We start from the raw sequence: 19,341 nt of genomic DNA on the forward strand, positions 1-19,341 counted from the left end.
AGGCGGTTCTGGAGCACGACGAGAGCTCGGGGCCGGGAGGGGCTCTCACCCGGCCGCAGGGTCAGGGGGGGACGCGTTCACCCCAGCAGCGCACAGCTCAGCACCGTTCACGCTGCACCAGCCCCGGGATGAACACGGGAGGATTTCCCCATCTGCCCGTACCTTCCAGCATGTAAAAAATGCTGCATCTCTACTCCAGTCAAAACCTCAATGTAACTTTAGTCATAGGGCTTTAGACATTTTCTTCGAAAAGGAAAAACTCCAACAAAATCATTATATACCACAACAAAGCACCAGAGCTTTCCTTGACCTCCCTCTCAGCACCAGAAAGCTTCTCGCTGTCGGGTGGTGCTGTGTAAAGGCACCAGCTCCGTTAAACTGTGACCCTTCTGCATTTTTTTTAGCTCTTGGCTTTGGCCAGAGGTGTATTTCTTTCCCCATGTGAAGGTGGTAGAGTAGAAAAGGAAAATAGTGCTGATGCTGAGGATGCGCCGTACATTCTTCTTCTTCCTATTAAAGCTGTATGGCAGATGTACGCCGCCCCCCCTTTCAGAACAGCAACGTGACTCTATACAGTTTATAGGGCCAACTGCTGTTCAGGCTTGAGGTTAAGACCACCATGGTGTAGAGGAGGATGAAAAGTGATTGTCAGGTGACAAGGGACTGCCCCTGCAGTTTCACACAGAAGGGCAGAGGGGAAGGACTTCACTTCCACCCTTGTCTTCTCACAACAAGCAACTGCAGTAGTCAGTTTTGCATCACAATAGTATTGTTCTACTTCTGTCTGTCTGACCCCCTACTGAGAAACAAGAAGCAGTACCAGTGCTAACAAGGTTTTTATTTTTGGCACACTGTATTCAGCAGCCAGTTACATAACGGGTTACAGGGCAGCAGCTCAGAATTAGACAATTATGGGGACTTCCTCCCCCCCCCCCACAACCCAAAACAACCTTCTGCTTTTCAAATAACAACCACAAGAACATTGAGAGGATGCAGGCCATAAGTAATTCTTGAGGAACTTCTATTACTAAACCAGTATCTTCAAGCTTTGCTTAGGTGAGACCATGCACATTTATGTTTATACAGAGAACCTGTCCAGCTCCTGCTTCAACAGCTGGAACGGTCCTTGCTCCCTCCACATAGCACATTCAGGCTTATTAAACACTTTAGCACAGAACTATAGTATTTGCTTAAAGTCTAATAACTCCCTTCTTCTTCCTTCTAGGTTTTTAATACAACCAAGGCAACTCTTTTTTCAGGCTCACTATAACTACCAGTAGCTAAATTTAAACCAAACAAACCAGCCAGACCACATTTGTTTTGTTTTATGGAGCATCCTGTGCTAGGACGTGCATGGAGGGCATGCAGTAGAGATAATGAAGTCTCGTAGTATGCCCAGTTCACATAGCCACTCTTCAGTATTAGATTATTTGCAGCTGCAAGGCACCTCACCATCACGTACTGCCCGCTTCCCCCCCTAGCACCTAACACCTCGTCATCATACCCAACAACAGCATTTATACCCATTGCCTATCTGACACTCTCAATGACCTTGAGGTAGATGCAATTAGTCCCACGTTACAGATGGGGAAACTGAGGCAGTACCATGAAGGGCTTGTCAGAAACCACACCAGTGGAGCCAGAATTAGAATTTGAGAGTTTCCACTTCAATCTCGTGGGTGTGTGGTTGGGTTGTATCTAAGGTATCAAAATCATGGCAACAAGAAGCCATGCTCCAGAATAATAAGTCTTATTTATTATTGTTATTATTTATACAGATTCCAAATCAGATATGCCAGCAGCAGTTTTTGCTTTACACCAAGAAATGAGAGATTCCAGATGAAACACAGGATTAAGAAGCGGTGGTAGAGAATAAGACAAAAAGCCAACCAGTGATCAATTCTGTTTAATACTAGGAAAGCCAAAGAGGAAGAGACACTCTTCAGACCAAAAAGTGTAAAAAAAAAAAAAAAAAAAAAAAGGAAAAAAAAAGAACAGGCTTATTTTGGAAATGCTTTAAGCTGACATCATGTTGGTTTTATTTCAGATTTCATAAAAGAAATACTTTATAAAACTAAAACCAGTTAACCCAGCCACTATCAACAGAGGGTGGTACAAGCAAAAGACACTAGGTCAGAACCTGCAGTGAAGAGCCACCCATTCCTGTCACTGAAATCCTTGTGTAGTAACAGGATACTTCACTGGGGCACAAAGATGGAGAGAACCGGGGTTTTACAGCAGTTCTGAGAACAATAGCTCCTAGTTGGTGCTTTGTAACTACCCAGGTCTCCTCTGTATCATAAGTGTAGCAAGGATTTACTGATTTTGGAAAGGACAGATCCAGCATAGCAAAGGCAAGAATTTTTTAAATTGAATTTTATGCAAGTTTCCTTTAAAAAGGTATTGTATCTTAAAATCATACCATCAAACTCATTACTTAGCTAACTTATGTGGGATCTCCAGTCTCATTACTGAGAGGAAAATGAATACACAAGGCTTAAGCAAGCCCTGTGCTGAATAAAATATAAGAGGGGCTTTGGGTAGATGCTTGTATGTTTGCCTGAGCTTTGGTTATGGGAGAGCAAGGGTAGGAGGATTTGCTCAGTTATCGTTGAAGAATTCTATTTCCCCCCCCACCCCGTTACAAATGTCTGGTTGGGTGGTAAGACTGGAAGTGGGAGGGAATAAGGTAGAGCAATACTCTTAATTCTCTACTAAGGTTCTGATACAGCAGAGAACAGAACCTTGCACAAATACAAACGAAGTACCTGCCTAGGGACAGCTTTGCCTGCTTTTATCACGCCCAAGTTAAGGCTGTCCAATACAGTGGCATCTGTCAAACCATCCACCCTTCCCTCCCACCCCCCTCTCTCCTCAACAGAGTGGATGATGGCAAGAACCTTCCCTTCTACCTTCTTCTTTCTGAACAAGGCAGGGCAGTGGGAGAAGAGGAAAAACAAACAAACAGAAAAAAACCAGACTGTTCCAAAGATGCACTTTGGTTTAACAAATGGGCAACTTCCCCTTGTAGAATAAACGGTCCCCTCCAAAAAGGGATGTTTCATTTCTCCTATAACCCACGATAAATTAAAACCAAGTAAGAAGTCTCTGGTTTGACACAATAAATACTTAGAATATATCAAATTAAAAAAATATAGTTTAAAAAGCCTCAATGGAATTCTCTTTCTGACCTAACTACAGACAGATTCTTCACAGACAAAAGGCATCTCCGAAATCAGCTGCAGCTCCTCTCCCTCCTCACTGGGCTTGGCCAACAAGTGCTATCACATACCCTTTAGAATACTGTTGAGACAAAACAATATATAGCACAAGATATCTACTCCTAAATTTGTTTTTCATACTGCCAAGGGTGTAGGAAGCAACCATCAGTAGGGAACCCTCATAGCAGTGCACAGTGACAGAGTCACAGCACTAGAGTAACACGGACAGGGATACTAGGGGAAAACAAAGCATAGAAAGGGAAGGAGGAGAGAGACCCCATAGAAGTTGGAAAAGGAAAAGATGAGCAAGAAACAAGAGAAAGAAAAAGACCAAGTTCAGCTGGACTTCCCAGTTCTGGCAGCAGAGCAGATGAGATGTCGAACAACAGGGAGAGTTCCTTGGGGTCTGTCATAACAAGGAATGTTGTTAGTGTTCTTCACCACTGACAGTAAGTAAGGAGAAGAAGTTAACCCTCTCTGACACTGACACGTGGCTCTGCCAGTGAGCTGTGGATGATCCCAATAATTGATTCAACACCATCTCCCTCCAGTAAGGTGCGGTGATCCCCTTCAATAATATGGACAGATACTTTCCCATCGCATACCTGCAAAGATATGAAAAGAAAACAAACTTTACATTCACAATTTACAATCAGCTGGTCAGCTGTTTTGGGTTTGTCAGTCTTCTAAGTTACTCATAGCTTACATCACTGTCTCTACCAAACTCAGCTGAAAACAGCACCAGTTTTACTCTGACACATTTCCATACATCAGCTGCAGGGCATTGTTTGGAACCAGTGTTTTAGAGCACAATAGTTTGACAGCCCGGCAGGTGATCCACTCAAAATATAAGCTGGGCAGGAAATCAACCAACCTGATTCTAACATAATAATTTACCTATAATATCAAAGAATGAACGATAAAGTAGCTCCTTCCAAGCCCTTAAGGAAACCAAATAACCCTCCCCTCTACCTAATCTTTCTCCCAGCACCATGAATCTTCAAGGTTGCTATGTAGCTTTAATAACAGACAACCTGGCCTGGAATCAATAATGAATGTTAAGTTAGAAGCCTGAAGGGACAGGAGGTACCAGAAACAGCGAGGCAATTCTGAGAACTGCCTCCTTCTCCCTGGTATCTGTACCATAACGTAAGACACTTAACCCCTTCACATGAACAGGGGCTAAAGAACAGTGACCTTAGCTAGACTACAGGCCAAAAACCAAAGTTTTTTAGGTCCACAGGAAACCCACATACTAACTTCTAAGTGCTCCACAAAAGGTAACTAAGAAAAAGCTACCTCTACTGTCAGAAGGCTGACACCAGCTCTTCAAAAGTCTGCCCTCACGCGCTGGAAAAACTTTAGGGGTCTACAGTGAAAGGAAGAGACTAAAAAGTTCCTTCTGTTGAGTTACTCTCTGTGAACATCTTTATTATCTAAAGTCTGTCTAGAGACCTGCAGGAATCAGCTATAGAAAACACTTACTTATCCAATATAGAGGACAGACCTTTTCCTGGCCCTCACTACCCTCATAAAATTCCTAGAACCAATCAACTCATTTGCTTTTGGGGACTTTTAGATCTTGTTAGGGTATGATAGGTGCAAAATTATAATTTCTTTCAGGTTAGTTTTGTCCCTTCTCCCTCAGTAAGGAGGATTTTCCATGCTTTTCTTTTGCTCCCCTATACATCAAGGGAGCCTCAACAGTCACCAGTGAGCTTCAGACTGACCTCTGAGAGTCTGTAGTCTCCACCCAGACCTTCTTCATATTCATTGTGAGACTTAGCTCGCATCAGCGTCACATTCCCGTGATACTTGGACTCCGGTATATACTTGTCAGCAGCCTTCAGTTTATGGTAAAAGGAAGCAGCAGCAAAGCTGAGTGCTTCACGATTGATGTTTGTATGAATCTGAGTTATCAGGTCTGCAGCAGCATTCACACGAGTCTCCAGATCTTTCAAGGGCAGAAGAACCTCCAGCAGCTGGAAATATTAACATTTTTTTCCCCATTAGTCTCAATATCTGAGAAACCATCTCTGCTAAACAGAAAAACCCACACCCCTCTTGTGCAACATGAGAGATACAAAAGAAAGAAACATTACCTTATTGTATTCAATGCCTGTAAATTGCTGAACAAAGGCACACAATGCTTCAGTCTCCAATGCAGCCTCATTTCCTTGAGTCAGCTTGGCTCTGTAGCTCTGGAAAAGAGAAGAATAAAATGCAAACATGAGAGGGATATGCCTGATCTTGAATGTTAGATTAAAAAAAAAATTATAGAACAAAGGGCTTTGAACTGGGCAAAAGGGGGGGGGGAAATGAAAGAAAAAGAAGATAGACTGAGGCTTTGGGTGGGGGAAGAAGATTCCTTGAGGACAGAGAGAAAGCAAATCCTCAGGTGGCCACTGCCAAGACCCTACTATCCTCCAGAAAGCACAAAGAAAATGGAAAGGAAGGCTTAAGCACGGTTTCCTAGAAACCCTACAGAAAGATCTTTTCTTGCAGGCTCTAGGATCTTCCAGAAGACATACTAATATTATGATTTACCATAGCAAGAGCAACATTTGTGTCCCAGCCCTCACCAGTTAATGAAGACCACCCTCCATTTGCTTCCACCCTTCAGCCACTCTTAAGCATCTGTTGTCTACAGCTGTCTCCCAGAACATGAGCCCTGATGACACAAGATGGTCCCCAGACAAAATATTTTCTTTGCATCTCTTACCTGAGTGTATGCTGCCACAAAGGAATGAGACCCATCAAAGAGGAATAGACTGTTGAGCGCATGGGAACCATTTTGTTGTGCTTGCAGTTGGGAGCACATTTCAAAGGCTACGCAGGCACCGAAAGAGTATCCAGCAATGCGATAGGGTCCTTCAGGCTGTATCTGCTTCATACAGTCAACGTAATAGCCTGCCAGGCTCTGTATGCTGTCCAAGGGAGCAGCTGGAACATGGAAGTGAGTTAGAAACAGATACCGCTGAAAAGACACTATCAGAGATAATTACATTTTCATTAGCTCACAAACAACCCTGTTGGAAACATCCAGGTTATTCTGAAGGTAAGTGTCTAAATTACAGTTAGCAACTCATGTTTTGGACAAGGAATAGTCACGTTCCTGCCTTCCAAAGACAGGTAGGACAGCATGCTTATCTTGTCAGGGACTCAGTGCAACATCCAATTGTTCCACTTCCCCGTACAGCAGCTCCTCAATCTAACCTCATTCTGCTCTCTTTACCTAGGGAAGTTTGACATGACCCCATGCAGACTATAGGTACTGATGTGCGATCCTCCAAGTTTAAGAGTCTAGAAACAAAGCTCTCTCTAAGGCAACTAAAATTCATAATGTGTTTACAAATTCAAGATACTGAAGAACTGAGATACCTTTTGTACACTGAAGCCCATAGCAGGGCATATGAAGTCTGGAGGCAAGAGTCTTGAAAACTGCAATGGATCCTTCAATGGGGTGAACAAGGAAAAGAGGACGCTCTGTGCTCTGAACGTCATTGAGACAGGTGACCGTTGGCCCTTCTGGGTTCACCAACAAGTTGTTCAAATCTAGTTTTGGATGTTCACCCGGGTCTGGCTTCATCAGTTGGGATGGCTTCAGCTCTTTAAAGGGAAGCACACCAGACAAACACAATTAGATGCAGGATCAGTCTTGGTTATGTAGCCACAGTCCTAAAGGAGAATCTCAGAGCTACTCCGCATTAGCCCACCGGCTCACTAAATCATCAGGGCACAGACACAGGAAACCTGCTGTTGTCAGTTGCTCTGCAGCAACTGCATAATGCTTTTAGCTTACAGTAAGCATGACATTACATTGTTTATTCCTCAGACAGGTAAAAGGTCCCAAATTACAACCTGCATGCAGAGGCACAAGAGTGCTCATGCACGCAGATACTAGCCAGCCAAGAAAGCAGCCCCTGCACTCTTACACCCTGCCCCCAGAACTGACAGGCCTGTCCCAATGGTCAATGCACATCAGTGACACGTCTGTCACTTAAAAGCTTTTCCACTATAACCTTGTTTCATGATTTGATAAAGGCTTATGTCACTGGAGATGAAAACAACAGATCGGGAGCTTAATTTGTTTGGACTCAAGTGACTGGCAGCAACCCTGCTGCAGACACGATACCCTCTGCTGTCCTGGACTTGGAAGAAAGTTCCCGCAGCTTGTTGATTGTAAGGAGTCTAATCTCTCTCATGGTCATTGCGATGTCGTAGTCTCTCTCCAGTGTCTGGCGCACCTCCACACCCATCAAGGAATCCAAGCCCAAGTCTGCCAAGGAACTATCGGCATTCAGACTACTCACATCACGGACACCTGAGAAAAAAAAACAAACAGCATGCTAACAAAAGGCCAATTTGTTTTCAGCTCTAGGCCTCTCTAGGAGTTTTCTCAGCTTCCTTCTTTCTCCTAAAACCTGAATAAACTGCAGTCACACATAGTTACCTTTCAGAATCATCTAATGCTTTCACTTGTTCTACAATCCACATCTGGTCATATGGGATCTAGTCTTTAGAGTACATGTTAAATGTGCACAGCTTTATAACAAGGGTGCCATTGGTCCCTGATAAATAGCTGTGAACATGGTCTGAACAGTCCGAGGAATTTCACATAACGGAGGCTCTAACTGAAACTGCAGTCCTACACCTAACACAACCAATCCTCAGCTATAACATGAGATGCAACAGTTATCAGTGTCAAAGATGGTTGATCGCAACACTTGACTTGATGTCCATCACACTGGAGGAGGAGGTGATTCCTCTAGTCTTCATTGCCTCTTCCCTGTCAATTTTCTTACTGTTCAAGTCTGTCTTCTCTTATCTGTAGAAGACTTCTCATAATAACTCTTGCATCTATAGCTCTTTCTCCTCTCCTCCACCTTGTGCTGCCCCATGTTGCCACCCTTCCCACCATTAGGCTTCTTACTAGCTTCTCCCTTTGTTGTCTTCAAACGAAAAGCTGCTACAATTTCACAGACACCTTCTTATGCTACAATTTCACAGACAGTTTCTTATGACTTCCAAAAGCCATGGTCTGTCCTCTGAGATCAGATTTGCTGTCAGTTACTGCACACAGTTCCTTCAGTAATACTCAGGAAACTGTCTTTAATTTATCAGTACCTCTTTTGGTAGAAAACAAAGGATCAGTACACACTTCTGTCTGCAAAAGAGACAAGTGAAGTGGCATATAGTAGAGTTGACAGATATTATTCACTTTCAATACAAGAAGAGGGGACCAGAATGGTAAAAGGAAGCAGGTTCAAAACAGACAGGAAGACAAGGCACTTCTTGCAATACATAGTTAAGCTATGGTTACTAGATGTTCACATGGGATGACAGACAGAGCCAATAAGAGAACACACTACATACATAAACACTACTTTTCACAGCATGGGGACATCCCCAGGTGAACGTGTGAAAGCTGGAATAGTGCTCAGAAAGTTAGCAATGTATTTGCCCTATTATGGGCTGTCCCAGATTTTTGCTCTTGGGAGTTTTCGTGTTCCTGTTGATTCTCCATTTGGAGAAAAGCACCAGTCCACTCTAGACAAAATCCAAGACAGTGAAGTATATGTGTGTGTGTGTATGTTAACAGACCAAGGGAGAAAAGCCCACATTGAAGAAAGATTGATTATTGGAGAGAAAGAGCAGCATAAAGGAAAATAATAAACAGTCCCACAACACCACTACACCCACACTACAGGAATCAGGAGGGGATGCTAAACAGAGCACCTACAACAGCACCACAGTCTGCCATCTCAATGCTTTCGGAAAGCAGTGCCCAGCAGTGCTTGTCCAAGAGCACTTACCCAGGATGTGAGCAACAGCTTCTACAAGATCCCGTTGACTGCCTCCTTCAGTTTTCGCAGAGACCTTCTCTGCTAGGACAAAACTGGACATGACAGGATGAGGTTGATTCAGGAAGATATCAAGCACCTCCAGGCATGAGCTGATTTGCTGGGGAATGGTTCCTCCCACCACAACCTCTCTGTTTCCCATTGTCTTCAGAAGGATACCCACATCACCAATGGCTCCCCACTGGATTGCTAGACCTGGAGGAGAAACCAGAAGAACACGCTAGGCAACTAACTAAGGCACATGGCAGCAACAAAAGGGAGTCAAAACAGCTAAGCTAAAGCCTGCATTTCCTTAGTACTGTTAAATGGTCAGTGTTCATTCACACATGAATGACTCAGTGAGGAGAAGAAACAGCCCTCAACATTCATTATTGCTCCAGACAAGCGTACAAGTTTCTGGTGAGCTGGTTCTCCTCTGGACGTCTGGTTGGATAGATTACTCTGTGCAATGAGTAAAGTCATCTTACCTGGGAGCCCATCATGATGTCGCTGCTCGCAGATACGCTCCATGGTAGAATTGGCAAAGCCATAATTGCTTTGCCCAGCATTTCCTCTCCCACAGCTTACAGAGGAGAACACAACAAAACAGTCCAGGTCTGGACACTTCTTACGAGTCACCCTTGGAGCAGAGAAGAAGAGAGAAACCCCATCAGAAAAACCTGCTAACTATGTGTTACCGTGGAAGGTTAGTGCAAGACTAAAATGACTAAGTTCTATCAGCTCTGTGACCATAAAAGCAGTTCATATTTGTCCCTTGCACAGACACCTACCAATCCAAATGAAGGGTGCCCGAATACTTGGGCTTGTTGACCTCCCAGAAGAATTCCGGTGTCTGATTTTCAATCATGCCATCTCTAAGGACCTAGTGGGGAGAGGAAGGGAGAGAAAAAAATGCAGATGTCCTAAAATATGACAAGGACAAACATGGCTTTTGCTATGTCTGCCTTTTTTCAGTACTGCCCCTTCAGCCTTCAATTGGCAAGTTCTGTAAGGGATTTTTCTTGTTCCCAGGGGTCTTGGGCAACATTCATCTTATTCCAAGACCTAAGCTCGCTGGCCAAATACTGTTGCTTCCCAGGTCAAGAGGCCAGACGCATAAGCCTTTAGCCACCAGGTAAGGCCAAAGCAGTGTTCTTCGAAACAGAGGCAGTCTAAGACTGTATGAACCCTGACTGCCCTCAGTAAAAAAGCCACTTGAATGGCTGCTGTCTTTTACAAGTCCTAAGCATTTCTGTCACTTACCACAGCCAAGTTGAAGACACCTCCAACTGGGCCAAGCTGCAAAGCTTCTTCTATCAATAGCTGTGTTCCTTCCAGTGTTCCAATATCACTGGTAGACACCAACACTTGGATTCCCAGTGCCCTCCACTCTTTAACACGTTTAGCCTGATAGCCTACAAAAAATAAAAGGCAAACAGTGCCTGGGATAAAGCATTCAAACCATAAGACTTTGGTTAACCTGTTCCTTATGCTCTTCTGATGACATAGGGACTGAATAGCTAAGCTAAATAATTTTCAACTCAGCTACAAGAAGAAAATTGGTCAAAACTTGAATAGTAGGTAGAAATCACCTGAGTTTCAGAAATATTCTAAATAGATCCAAGTGGAGAAGAGAGTTGGAAAAACATAAGAGGGGGAAACTTTAAAAAAAAAAAAAAAAAGAAAAAAAAAGTACAAGATTGAAAAGTTAACAAGAATTTGGGTACTGAGACAGGAAAGAATGGCCAGATTGCTTACCAGTTCGTATGCCAGAACGAGATGTCAGTATAAGCTTCTGTGCTCCTCTCTCAACTAGCCACTGTGCCAACTCAAGTCCAAATCCTCCTAGGCCTCCCGTGATGATGTAGGACTTGCTAGGTGGACAGGAGGTTCGGGAGATGGCAGAGATTTTAACTGGTTCAGACTTTCCTGAAGGATATTCCTTTTCCTCTTCTTGGACCTTCACCCCCACAAAGAAAAAAAAAAAAGACTAGCTAAGATTGGATACACAACGCATTTCTTACCTTTCTAGGCTATGCTCCTCCAGTCAATGGGAATGAACCTTGCAGAATCAGAGTGATCGACTTGATCATTACATTTGTTACAATGTCAGCAGTAAAAACAATAACCCTGTGCCATCCTGCTTATACAACTTCAACTAGAACTGAGTCCAAAAATATCCAATAGTTACCTAGAGGATGACAGATGCATCAGAGAGTCAAAGTCATTCTCTCATTACCTTGATCATAACTTTGCCAATATGTTTTCCTTGTGCCATGAACCTGAAGGCTGCTTCTATCTCTTCTTTGTTGAAGACTGTACTCCTCAGGGGCTTCACTACACCATCTTGTATGCCCTTCTTCAAGAACTCTGATACTGCTTCCCACTCCTGGTTTCCCTCCTCAAAGATTGCATCTAGTAGGATCCCATGAAATGCCACGTTCTTGAGGAAGAGAGCCATTCCTAGAAAGAACAATGTGGTTATGACAGAGGCTATCTTCTGCTTCAAAAACATTTCTGTGTAGGTCAGTAGTGTAAGACTGAGTAAAGCAGTCATTAGTTGCTAGATTTCTACATTTTCCAAACTAATTCTTGCACACACTCTCTAAATGCTATATTAATCAGGTTGTTCTCTTACAAGCAGACCAGTTTAACAGAAACTCCACTCACAAAAAATGTGTGTCAAGAGGACAAACTATAACATGGGCAGCCTGATATTAAAGTGGACATTTTGTATCTAGTGACAGCTGAGTTAGAGTCACAGAGAAGCCAGAATCCCATGTACATCCTAACCATCTCTTCCTCAAAGGAAGTTAAGTTTTCCACAATGCCAGGATCTTTTGAAACCAAGAATAAAAAAAAAAAAGGAGACTCAACACTTGCTATATGCAATCATTCTACAACAAAAGGATATTGACATTTTTCACTAACACATTCCATTATAACATTTAAATTGTCTTCCCATCCAAGAGAAATCAGGTTAGTCTTGCCTCCGTGCCATCAAAACCTGGGAGGTGCTGTTGACTCTCTGGAAGGACAGGAGGCCTTGCAGAGGGGTCTGAATGGACTGGAACATTGGGCAATCAATGACATGAAATTTATCAGTAACAAATGCCAGACTCTGCACCTGAGATGGAGTAATGCCGGAAAAGTATAAATTGGGAGAGGAGCGGCTGGAGAGCAGCCCTGCAGAAAGGGGCCTGGGGGTGCCGGTGGGCAGCAGCTCAACAGGAGCCAGCAGTGCCCTGAAACCAAGAGGGCAAACCCCATCCTGGGGGACACTGAACACAGCAGAAAGCTCGTCACGAGAGGGGATTGTCCTGCTCTATTTAGCACTGCTGGGGCCTCACCTCAAGTAGTGCGTGCAGCTCAGGGCCCCTCAATTTAAAAAGGATGTGCAACTCCTTGAACGCATTCCAGAGGAGGGCAAAGCAGCTGGTGAAGGGCTGCAAGGGATGTCATGTCCTGTGAGAAGCAGCTAAGGACTTTGGGCTTGTCTAGTGTGGAGAGAAGGAGGCTGAGGAGCACCCTCATCACTCTCTGCAGCTTCCTGAGGAGGGGACTTCGAGAGGGAGGTGCTGAGCTCTTCTCCCTGGGATCCAGTGATGGGATGCATGGAAAAGGCTCAAAGATGCTTCAGGGGAGGTTCAGACTTGGTATTAGGAAACATTTCTTTACCAAAAGGGTGGTCAAACACTGGAACAGACTTCCTAGAGAGGTGGTGTTTAAGAGGCATTTGGAAAATGCCTGTAAATAATACAATTGATTTCTGGCCAGCCCTGAAGTAGTCAGGCAGTTGGACTAGATGATCAGTGCTGGTTCCTTCTAACTGGAACTATCATATTCTATTAAAAATGGCACAGATATTTTACTTAGTGAAATGACAAATTAAAGGTTCTCTCAAGATCAGCTTCGCTGTAGTTATCTGAAAAATTCCAATTACTTTCACTCTTACACGATCAAGTTTACCCAGAACAGAGGGCAAAACTGCAGCTTGTATACCTATGAACTTAGTTTGACAAGCTTTACAGTACACTCATCTATTACAAATAGATATGTTACATCCCAAAAAGTTTGTAAGTGCAACAGATCTATGAAATCTACCAAGCTAACAGACAGTTACCTTCCTCTCCAAACACTTTGTGGGCAGCATGTCCTATACCGATTTTGAAGAAAGACCTCAGGAAAGACAACTTAATTATTTTGCATGCTTTATGCAGGCTTCCAGAAAAATGCTGGCTGGTGTGCTTCTCCAAGAAGGTACTTGTTGAAAGGACTACATAAATTGTTAGTGATAAAAGTGAAATGTATTCCAGCTAAAAGCTTTTCTAAATTTCAAGATTAGTCTGTGTTAAGGCAGTATACAGGTTATACTGTCATGCCTGCTTAAACCTAGTAAGATGTATTTCCTGACAGCCCATCTTACCAAGCTGACTGTTGTTAGACAGATCAAATTTGCCTATTTCCAAAAAACGCCCATGTCGAGCAAGACAACGTAAACTGGCTTGGAGCTTCTCTTCTGCCAAGGAATTCAACACGAGGTTGACACCTGCAATGAAAGGAGAAGCAACTATTTAATAAACTCAGTGCTGGTGAGACTCTAACCCTGTTTTCTAGTGACTCATTTTGTCTTTAGAGAGTGCAACTGCATAATGTGGCATAGCTGACAAAAGAAGGAAAAAAATTACTTGAGCTTACCTTTTCCCTTGGTAACTCGCAGTATATGTTGCTCAAAGGTAGTATTCCGGGAGCTGGCAAAACTATTCGCATCCAGCTGTGGGAATCTTGCTTGGAGATACTCGCGTTTCTCAGTGGAGCCTGAAAGAAGACAATTTGAATGATGCCAGTACTCTTACCTTTTGGTGGTGTGTGGTTTTTTTTAATAGCCTGTTTTCATCTACACATCTTTTCCCAAGGACTTAGGTCTGAACAGCCATCCAGCACTTGCTTCAAAACTCTCAGGCTCTCATGGTGTCAAACCTTAGGACAAAAGCTGTCTAGTTGTCACTGGTCATGAGACAGAACAAGGACCAGAAACAGACCAAGCCTTACAACAGACAGACATTCTTTGATCACATTACTGAATTTAGAATGAAGAAGCCTTGGCGATATTCTGTACTTTTGATAATATAGCATAGAGTTAAATTTGTCTGTGCTGTGGAAGTTTCAAATGCATAGTAAGCAACTGCATTTACCATGTATCCTGATCTAATCTCCAGACTGAGAACAAAGTTACAGATCATATTGGGGGAAAAATGCACATAAGTATTTATTTTTATATATAAGCACAAGCACACACATTTTTCTGCTCTCTATTTATTATATATAAAAATTCCTCTCCCTCCCCCCATAACATCGGGCCCTCCGTACTCACCTACAGTAGCAAAGACACGGCAGCCCATGCTCAGGGCAATGGCAATGGCTGCTTGGCCCACACCTCCTGAGCCAGAGTGAATAAGGACAGTCTCACCCTTCCTCATACCACCCCGAACCACCAAAGCATAATAAGCAGTGGCATAAACTACAGGCACTGAAGCTGCTTCTTCCAGAGTCCTAGGAAGTAAGGTAAAGAGATTTATCTTCAGCCTTGGAAAAGACTACTAGATTCTCCTGATGAAATTTGCTTTTCTGCAATGGAAAGGTTAAACTGCTGAGATAGACCAGAAAGTATAAAGTGTTCTCAATCGTCCAGCACAGCTGCCAAGCACAGCCAAAAGTTTCATCCTTTTGCAAAAGTATTTCACTAACTACCAGTAACATAACCCACACCTGAAATGCATGGAACCAAGAGCCCAAGAAAGGGATGAGAACCTTGTGCAAACCACTGTACAAAAACTAGCGCTCAACTGCTGCAGTGAATCCAAGCCAAATCCTACAGCTGCTCAGGAGACTCTAGCTCTGTTACTGCTTCTCAGAGGGGAATCCACTCATTGTGCAGTCCTCTGGTCTGATCAGGGCTGTCAGCCTCAGGCAGGAAGGCAAATCTTAACCACATACACAAAACCAGAAAACAGAAGTTGACCTACCAGTTTTTAGGCACCTCCCACAGAAACCTCTTGTCACAGTCTACCACTGTCGCCAGCCCCTTTGCTGGCAGCAATCCCATCACCCTTCTTCCAGCCAGGTCCCGTCCGGAGAACTCCATGCCCAGCATACACTGCTGCAAAGCCCAGTTACCTGAAAGAACATCAGCATCTTTTACAAAGGAAGTTTCTCTTCTAAAATCCCTTGGTCAAGAATTTACTACAACAGTAGTCACTGAAAGTTGTAACCCCAGAGACAGAAAGAGTCCATAAGTCACCACAACTTCTTGTAGCAGAAAAGGACTTGGTCTCATTAAATCTTAATCTTTATCCTTGACGATATTGCTTTAGTTTCCTGTTTTCATCTGAAAAATTTCACGGAAACATTCCGATTCAGAAGCAGTTTTGTTCCTCTTCAAAAAAGAATGATAAATGATACATAAACTATAAAGGATGATCACAGCAAGAAATACCTTTACCGTGAAACCTTAATTTTTGCAAACACCCATTTTAGGCAAAGACTAATCTCAGTCATAAAGGGAAACCCAGCCCCAGTCAGATCGCCCACCAACAATCTCCAAACACACTTTTTACATGTTCTGCCCCCTCTCCTTTAAATAGATCTTTAAAAATCATGTAATATACATTACATTAATTCTTAACTGACTATGAGGCAAGATTTTATCCTCTCCATTTAAGAGACAGGAGATTACTTCACCTTGCGTTTTTCTCCCCCAAAAGCAAAGCATGGCCAGTAGCATGGCAGCATGAAACTTCAACATTCTCACCTTGGTATGTACCTTGCCTGTCTCTGGAACCTCCATCAAGTTGTTTCACCTCACACTTGATACCTCTGCAATGGGGCTAGCAATGTTTCCTCATAATAAGGTTTATTAATTTTGCCATATGAAAAATGGGATTGCAACTGGAAGTAGAACTTACGAGCTTTTGGCGTACAGTCCTGCAGCAGGGCTATACTTCCTTTTCAAAAGTATGCTTTCTTGCTAAACAAAAACTGGTATACACTTTAGCCCGTGCATAACTAGCATTCATGAGATTACGTGAATAAATTCAAGAACAGTAATACATAAATACATTTTCTTCTAGTGTAATTTTAACTTACCAGGGATAGCATCTGGAGAGAGCTTTCCTGTGGCCAGCATGATATCCCGGAAGTTGAGAGATGCATAATGCACTTTGCAGAGCTGAACATTGGGATTAGTTGTGTGGAAGTGTCGAAGTGGGGAGACAATCCAACGAAGAGACGAGAGGTCTCCACGAGTCAACACATTTACATAGGCATATTCTGTCAGCTCCTTAGGTTGTGCTGCAGAAGAAAGAACAATTAAGAACTTTACACACATTAACATGGGCACACACTTTCCAGAACGAGCAGATTCCTTGTGTAATTGCTACCTCCTCTTCCATTTGCTCTCCAGAAAGCCCTTTCTTACCCTGCAATACCACCCATACAGTAAATAGCTCATCCCTCCTCCTGGCACTAGAGTGCGGCTACTGTTCACCCTGAGCTGGAGCAGAAAAATTCCAAGTTATCCATTAAAAAATAATAATAATAAAAAATAATTGTAGGAACAATAGCTACTCATTTTCCACTCAAAGTCTATTCAGACTCAAAACCCTGCAAGGTGATCCTCCAACCTCAAAGGAGTTACCTTGCTGCAACAGGAGATGCCTGAAGGAGCCCCACTTTCCATCACGATACACATTCATCACCAGGTCCCTCTGAACAATCTTCTGCATCTCCAGTGAAGAAAGACTCGTGGGTGGGAAAGCTGATGAAGGGTCCAAGTTGGAAATGAACACACACCTGGAAGCCAAAAGTTGTCATTTTGTTTGTTTTGCTGTAGGCCTGAAAATAAGCTAACACAAACAATATCTCATCTCCATCTGTGACTCGAGGGCATGCTTACACACCTGATTCTGTGGCCTTCTGCTTCAAGGCGGAGGCAGTTCACCATTCCCAAGATTCCCGAGTTCCCACAACTAGTGGCAGTCAACCACACAGGCTGCTCCGATGGGTCAGCCAAGACCTCCTGCAAGACAAACCCGAAATTGTTTTACTAGGAACCACAGAAAGGAAATAACCCTAGTATCCTTAAGGCAGAGATTAATAACTTCTGTTTTAAGAAAAGCAACTGAACACACATACTTCTTTTAACACTGATAACTATTTCATTTAGAAAGTGTAATGATTTAGAAATTCAGATATCCAGGACACAGGAATACTCACCTTTAAGTATTCAACCCACTTATAATCGGTCTCATCTACAGGCAGAAAAACAGGTGTTTTGACAGGGGCTTGCCGGCGACACAGGAAAATAACTGAGCCAAAGAATGATTTCTTCATGGCAACCAGATTCAGCGAGGCTTTGCTGAATAGGCCCTCCCACTGTGCCTGTCAAATCAGGTAAAACAACAAATAACAGGAAAGTCAAAGTCAATTAAAAATGTAAGTCACATCTATACTTCATGCTGAGTCTCCTTAAAGATGGCTTCACCAAGAACAACAGGCACTAAACCACTTTCAGAAGAGATTTTCTGACACTGAAGCATTTTAGGATCGTACAGTGACAAAGCTGTACCCCACCCAACAACGCAGGCCATTACTTTAGCTATAAAGGAATCGTCCTGGCTACTGTTTTCATACAGATTATATAGATATACAAATGACAACGAATAATTCTCAATGCATTAAGAAAGGCTTTCCTGACTAAACTCAGTTTACTCTCCCAACCTGATATGCAGAAATTCACAACTCTTCTCTTCTGAAGAAGTGTTTACTACATATGCCATAGAGGGCCTCAATAGAAAGCAATGTAAGTGACTTCTACTCAACATTCATCACAAGAGCGTCTGCAAGCAGCAGACTCCAGACTATCCACTGAGAAAGTATCTGTCCTTCCAGAAGGCTTACCTCACTCAGGAAGCTGTGTTTCTGCTGCAGATCTGGACTTGTAAGAAAACTGACAATTTCTCCAAGAGTTTCTCCTTTAAGAAGGGTGTGCAGCAAAACAAACCCTCCTTCTTTGACTGCAGCTGCCAAATTAGAGAGAATTTCAGCAGTGTTCCCTAGAACACTTGTTGAAGAGTTGTATACCACCAGGTCAGCATTGGTCAGATTTCCAGAGGGAAGGCTAGATGGATCCCACTGGCTAAACAAAACTCCAGCATCCTGTAGCTCTGTTTCATTTGCTGAAAGAGTTTCCAGAATGCGGTCAGTTGCAATGTAGTCCACCTGCAACAGGGGCTGAGTATTCAGAATACTTCTGACACGAGAGAACAGACGTCCACTTCCTGCAAGAGCCTGTGAGAAAAGAAGGGAAGGAAAAGGGAAAACCAAGTTGAAACATGAATGACATCCAGAATTATATCTGGAATAATAGAAGTATGTGATCAGGTTACAGTATGTGGAAGGCCTGGAAACAACAGCTGTGGTCCCATCCGGGGCTTCCAGCTAACCTCTACTATCTTCATCCTGTGGCTGGTCATGTTCTCCAGTGCCACATCCAGGCAAGTCTTCAGCTCTGAAGAATCCAGCAATCCATTGAGAAGAGGGTCATCCTGGAAGTGTGTCTTCTCTTGGGTCACGATCTGTTCCAGCTCAGAGTGGAGGTTTCCATTCAGTTCCAGATGGCAGATTTCAGCAAGGATATGCTGAAGGCCCTTCTGTAGGGGTGAGGACTCTGCAGAAGCCACTACAGTTTCTAGTCCAGGGATGACTAATTGGACCCCATGCACTGCCACCTTAGCCTGTAAGTTCTGGATCAGATCTATGGAATAGAAGGGGAAATGAAAGGAAGAGTCATATTTTCCCTCTTTGCCTCCACTTGCTGTACCAGTTGATCAGCACCACAAATTACAGCATCTCGTACCATTAGCCCAGCCACAAAGATACAGTGTGTACGGCGCATGCTCCTGTACATTCACATGCTTATACATTGTGTAATAATTGCAGCCTCCAAACAAGAAGGCTTTGTGGCACGACAGTCTAAAACCACCAAAATTAGCAAGACTGACTGAAAGAGGGCAAATAAAAGTAAAGTGACTGATTTAGAGAGTTGTGGATGGAAACTGTAAAATTTCATAGAATCATAGAATCATTAAGGTTGGAAAAGACCTCAAGGATCATCAAGTCCAACCCAACACCACCTAACTCACTAAACCATGTCCCTAAGCACCACATCTACACGTTTCTTGAACACCTCCAGGGATGGTGACTCAACCACCTCCCTG

At 43.3% G+C, this 19,341-nt stretch overlaps 1 protein-coding gene across 1 annotated transcript in view; it reads right to left on the reverse strand.

The window, feature by feature from the left end:
* Positions 1–2,974: 2,974 nt before the first annotated feature.
* The window catches only part of FASN (fatty acid synthase), a 33,018-nt gene continuing 16,651 nt past the window's right edge, over positions 2,975–19,341 (reverse strand). The window contains exons 21-42 of the mRNA XM_010074128.1: positions 18,568–18,878; positions 18,023–18,412; positions 17,339–17,503; positions 17,023–17,141; positions 16,761–16,915; positions 16,211–16,414; positions 15,091–15,241; positions 14,439–14,617; positions 13,763–13,882; positions 13,491–13,613; positions 11,304–11,527; positions 10,823–11,024; positions 10,328–10,479; positions 9,856–9,947; positions 9,553–9,704; positions 9,038–9,280; positions 7,357–7,545; positions 6,603–6,830; positions 5,944–6,164; positions 5,324–5,422; positions 4,952–5,203; positions 2,975–3,826 (exon numbers count right to left, since the gene is read on the reverse strand). Coding sequence (XP_010072430.1) covers positions 3,689–3,826; positions 4,952–5,203; positions 5,324–5,422; positions 5,944–6,164; positions 6,603–6,830; positions 7,357–7,545; positions 9,038–9,280; positions 9,553–9,704; positions 9,856–9,947; positions 10,328–10,479; positions 10,823–11,024; positions 11,304–11,527; positions 13,491–13,613; positions 13,763–13,882; positions 14,439–14,617; positions 15,091–15,241; positions 16,211–16,414; positions 16,761–16,915; positions 17,023–17,141; positions 17,339–17,503; positions 18,023–18,412; positions 18,568–18,878 — 4,109 coding nt within the window. The 3' untranslated portion in view covers positions 2,975–3,688. The remainder of the gene's footprint in view (positions 3,827–4,951; positions 5,204–5,323; positions 5,423–5,943; positions 6,165–6,602; positions 6,831–7,356; positions 7,546–9,037; positions 9,281–9,552; positions 9,705–9,855; positions 9,948–10,327; positions 10,480–10,822; positions 11,025–11,303; positions 11,528–13,490; positions 13,614–13,762; positions 13,883–14,438; positions 14,618–15,090; positions 15,242–16,210; positions 16,415–16,760; positions 16,916–17,022; positions 17,142–17,338; positions 17,504–18,022; positions 18,413–18,567; positions 18,879–19,341) is intronic.

Source organism: Pterocles gutturalis, unplaced genomic scaffold, assembly GCF_000699245.1.
Source record: "Pterocles gutturalis isolate BGI_N339 unplaced genomic scaffold, ASM69924v1 scaffold7067, whole genome shotgun sequence".
In the NCBI taxonomy this organism is placed as follows: Eukaryota; Metazoa; Chordata; class Aves; order Pterocliformes; family Pteroclidae; genus Pterocles; species Pterocles gutturalis.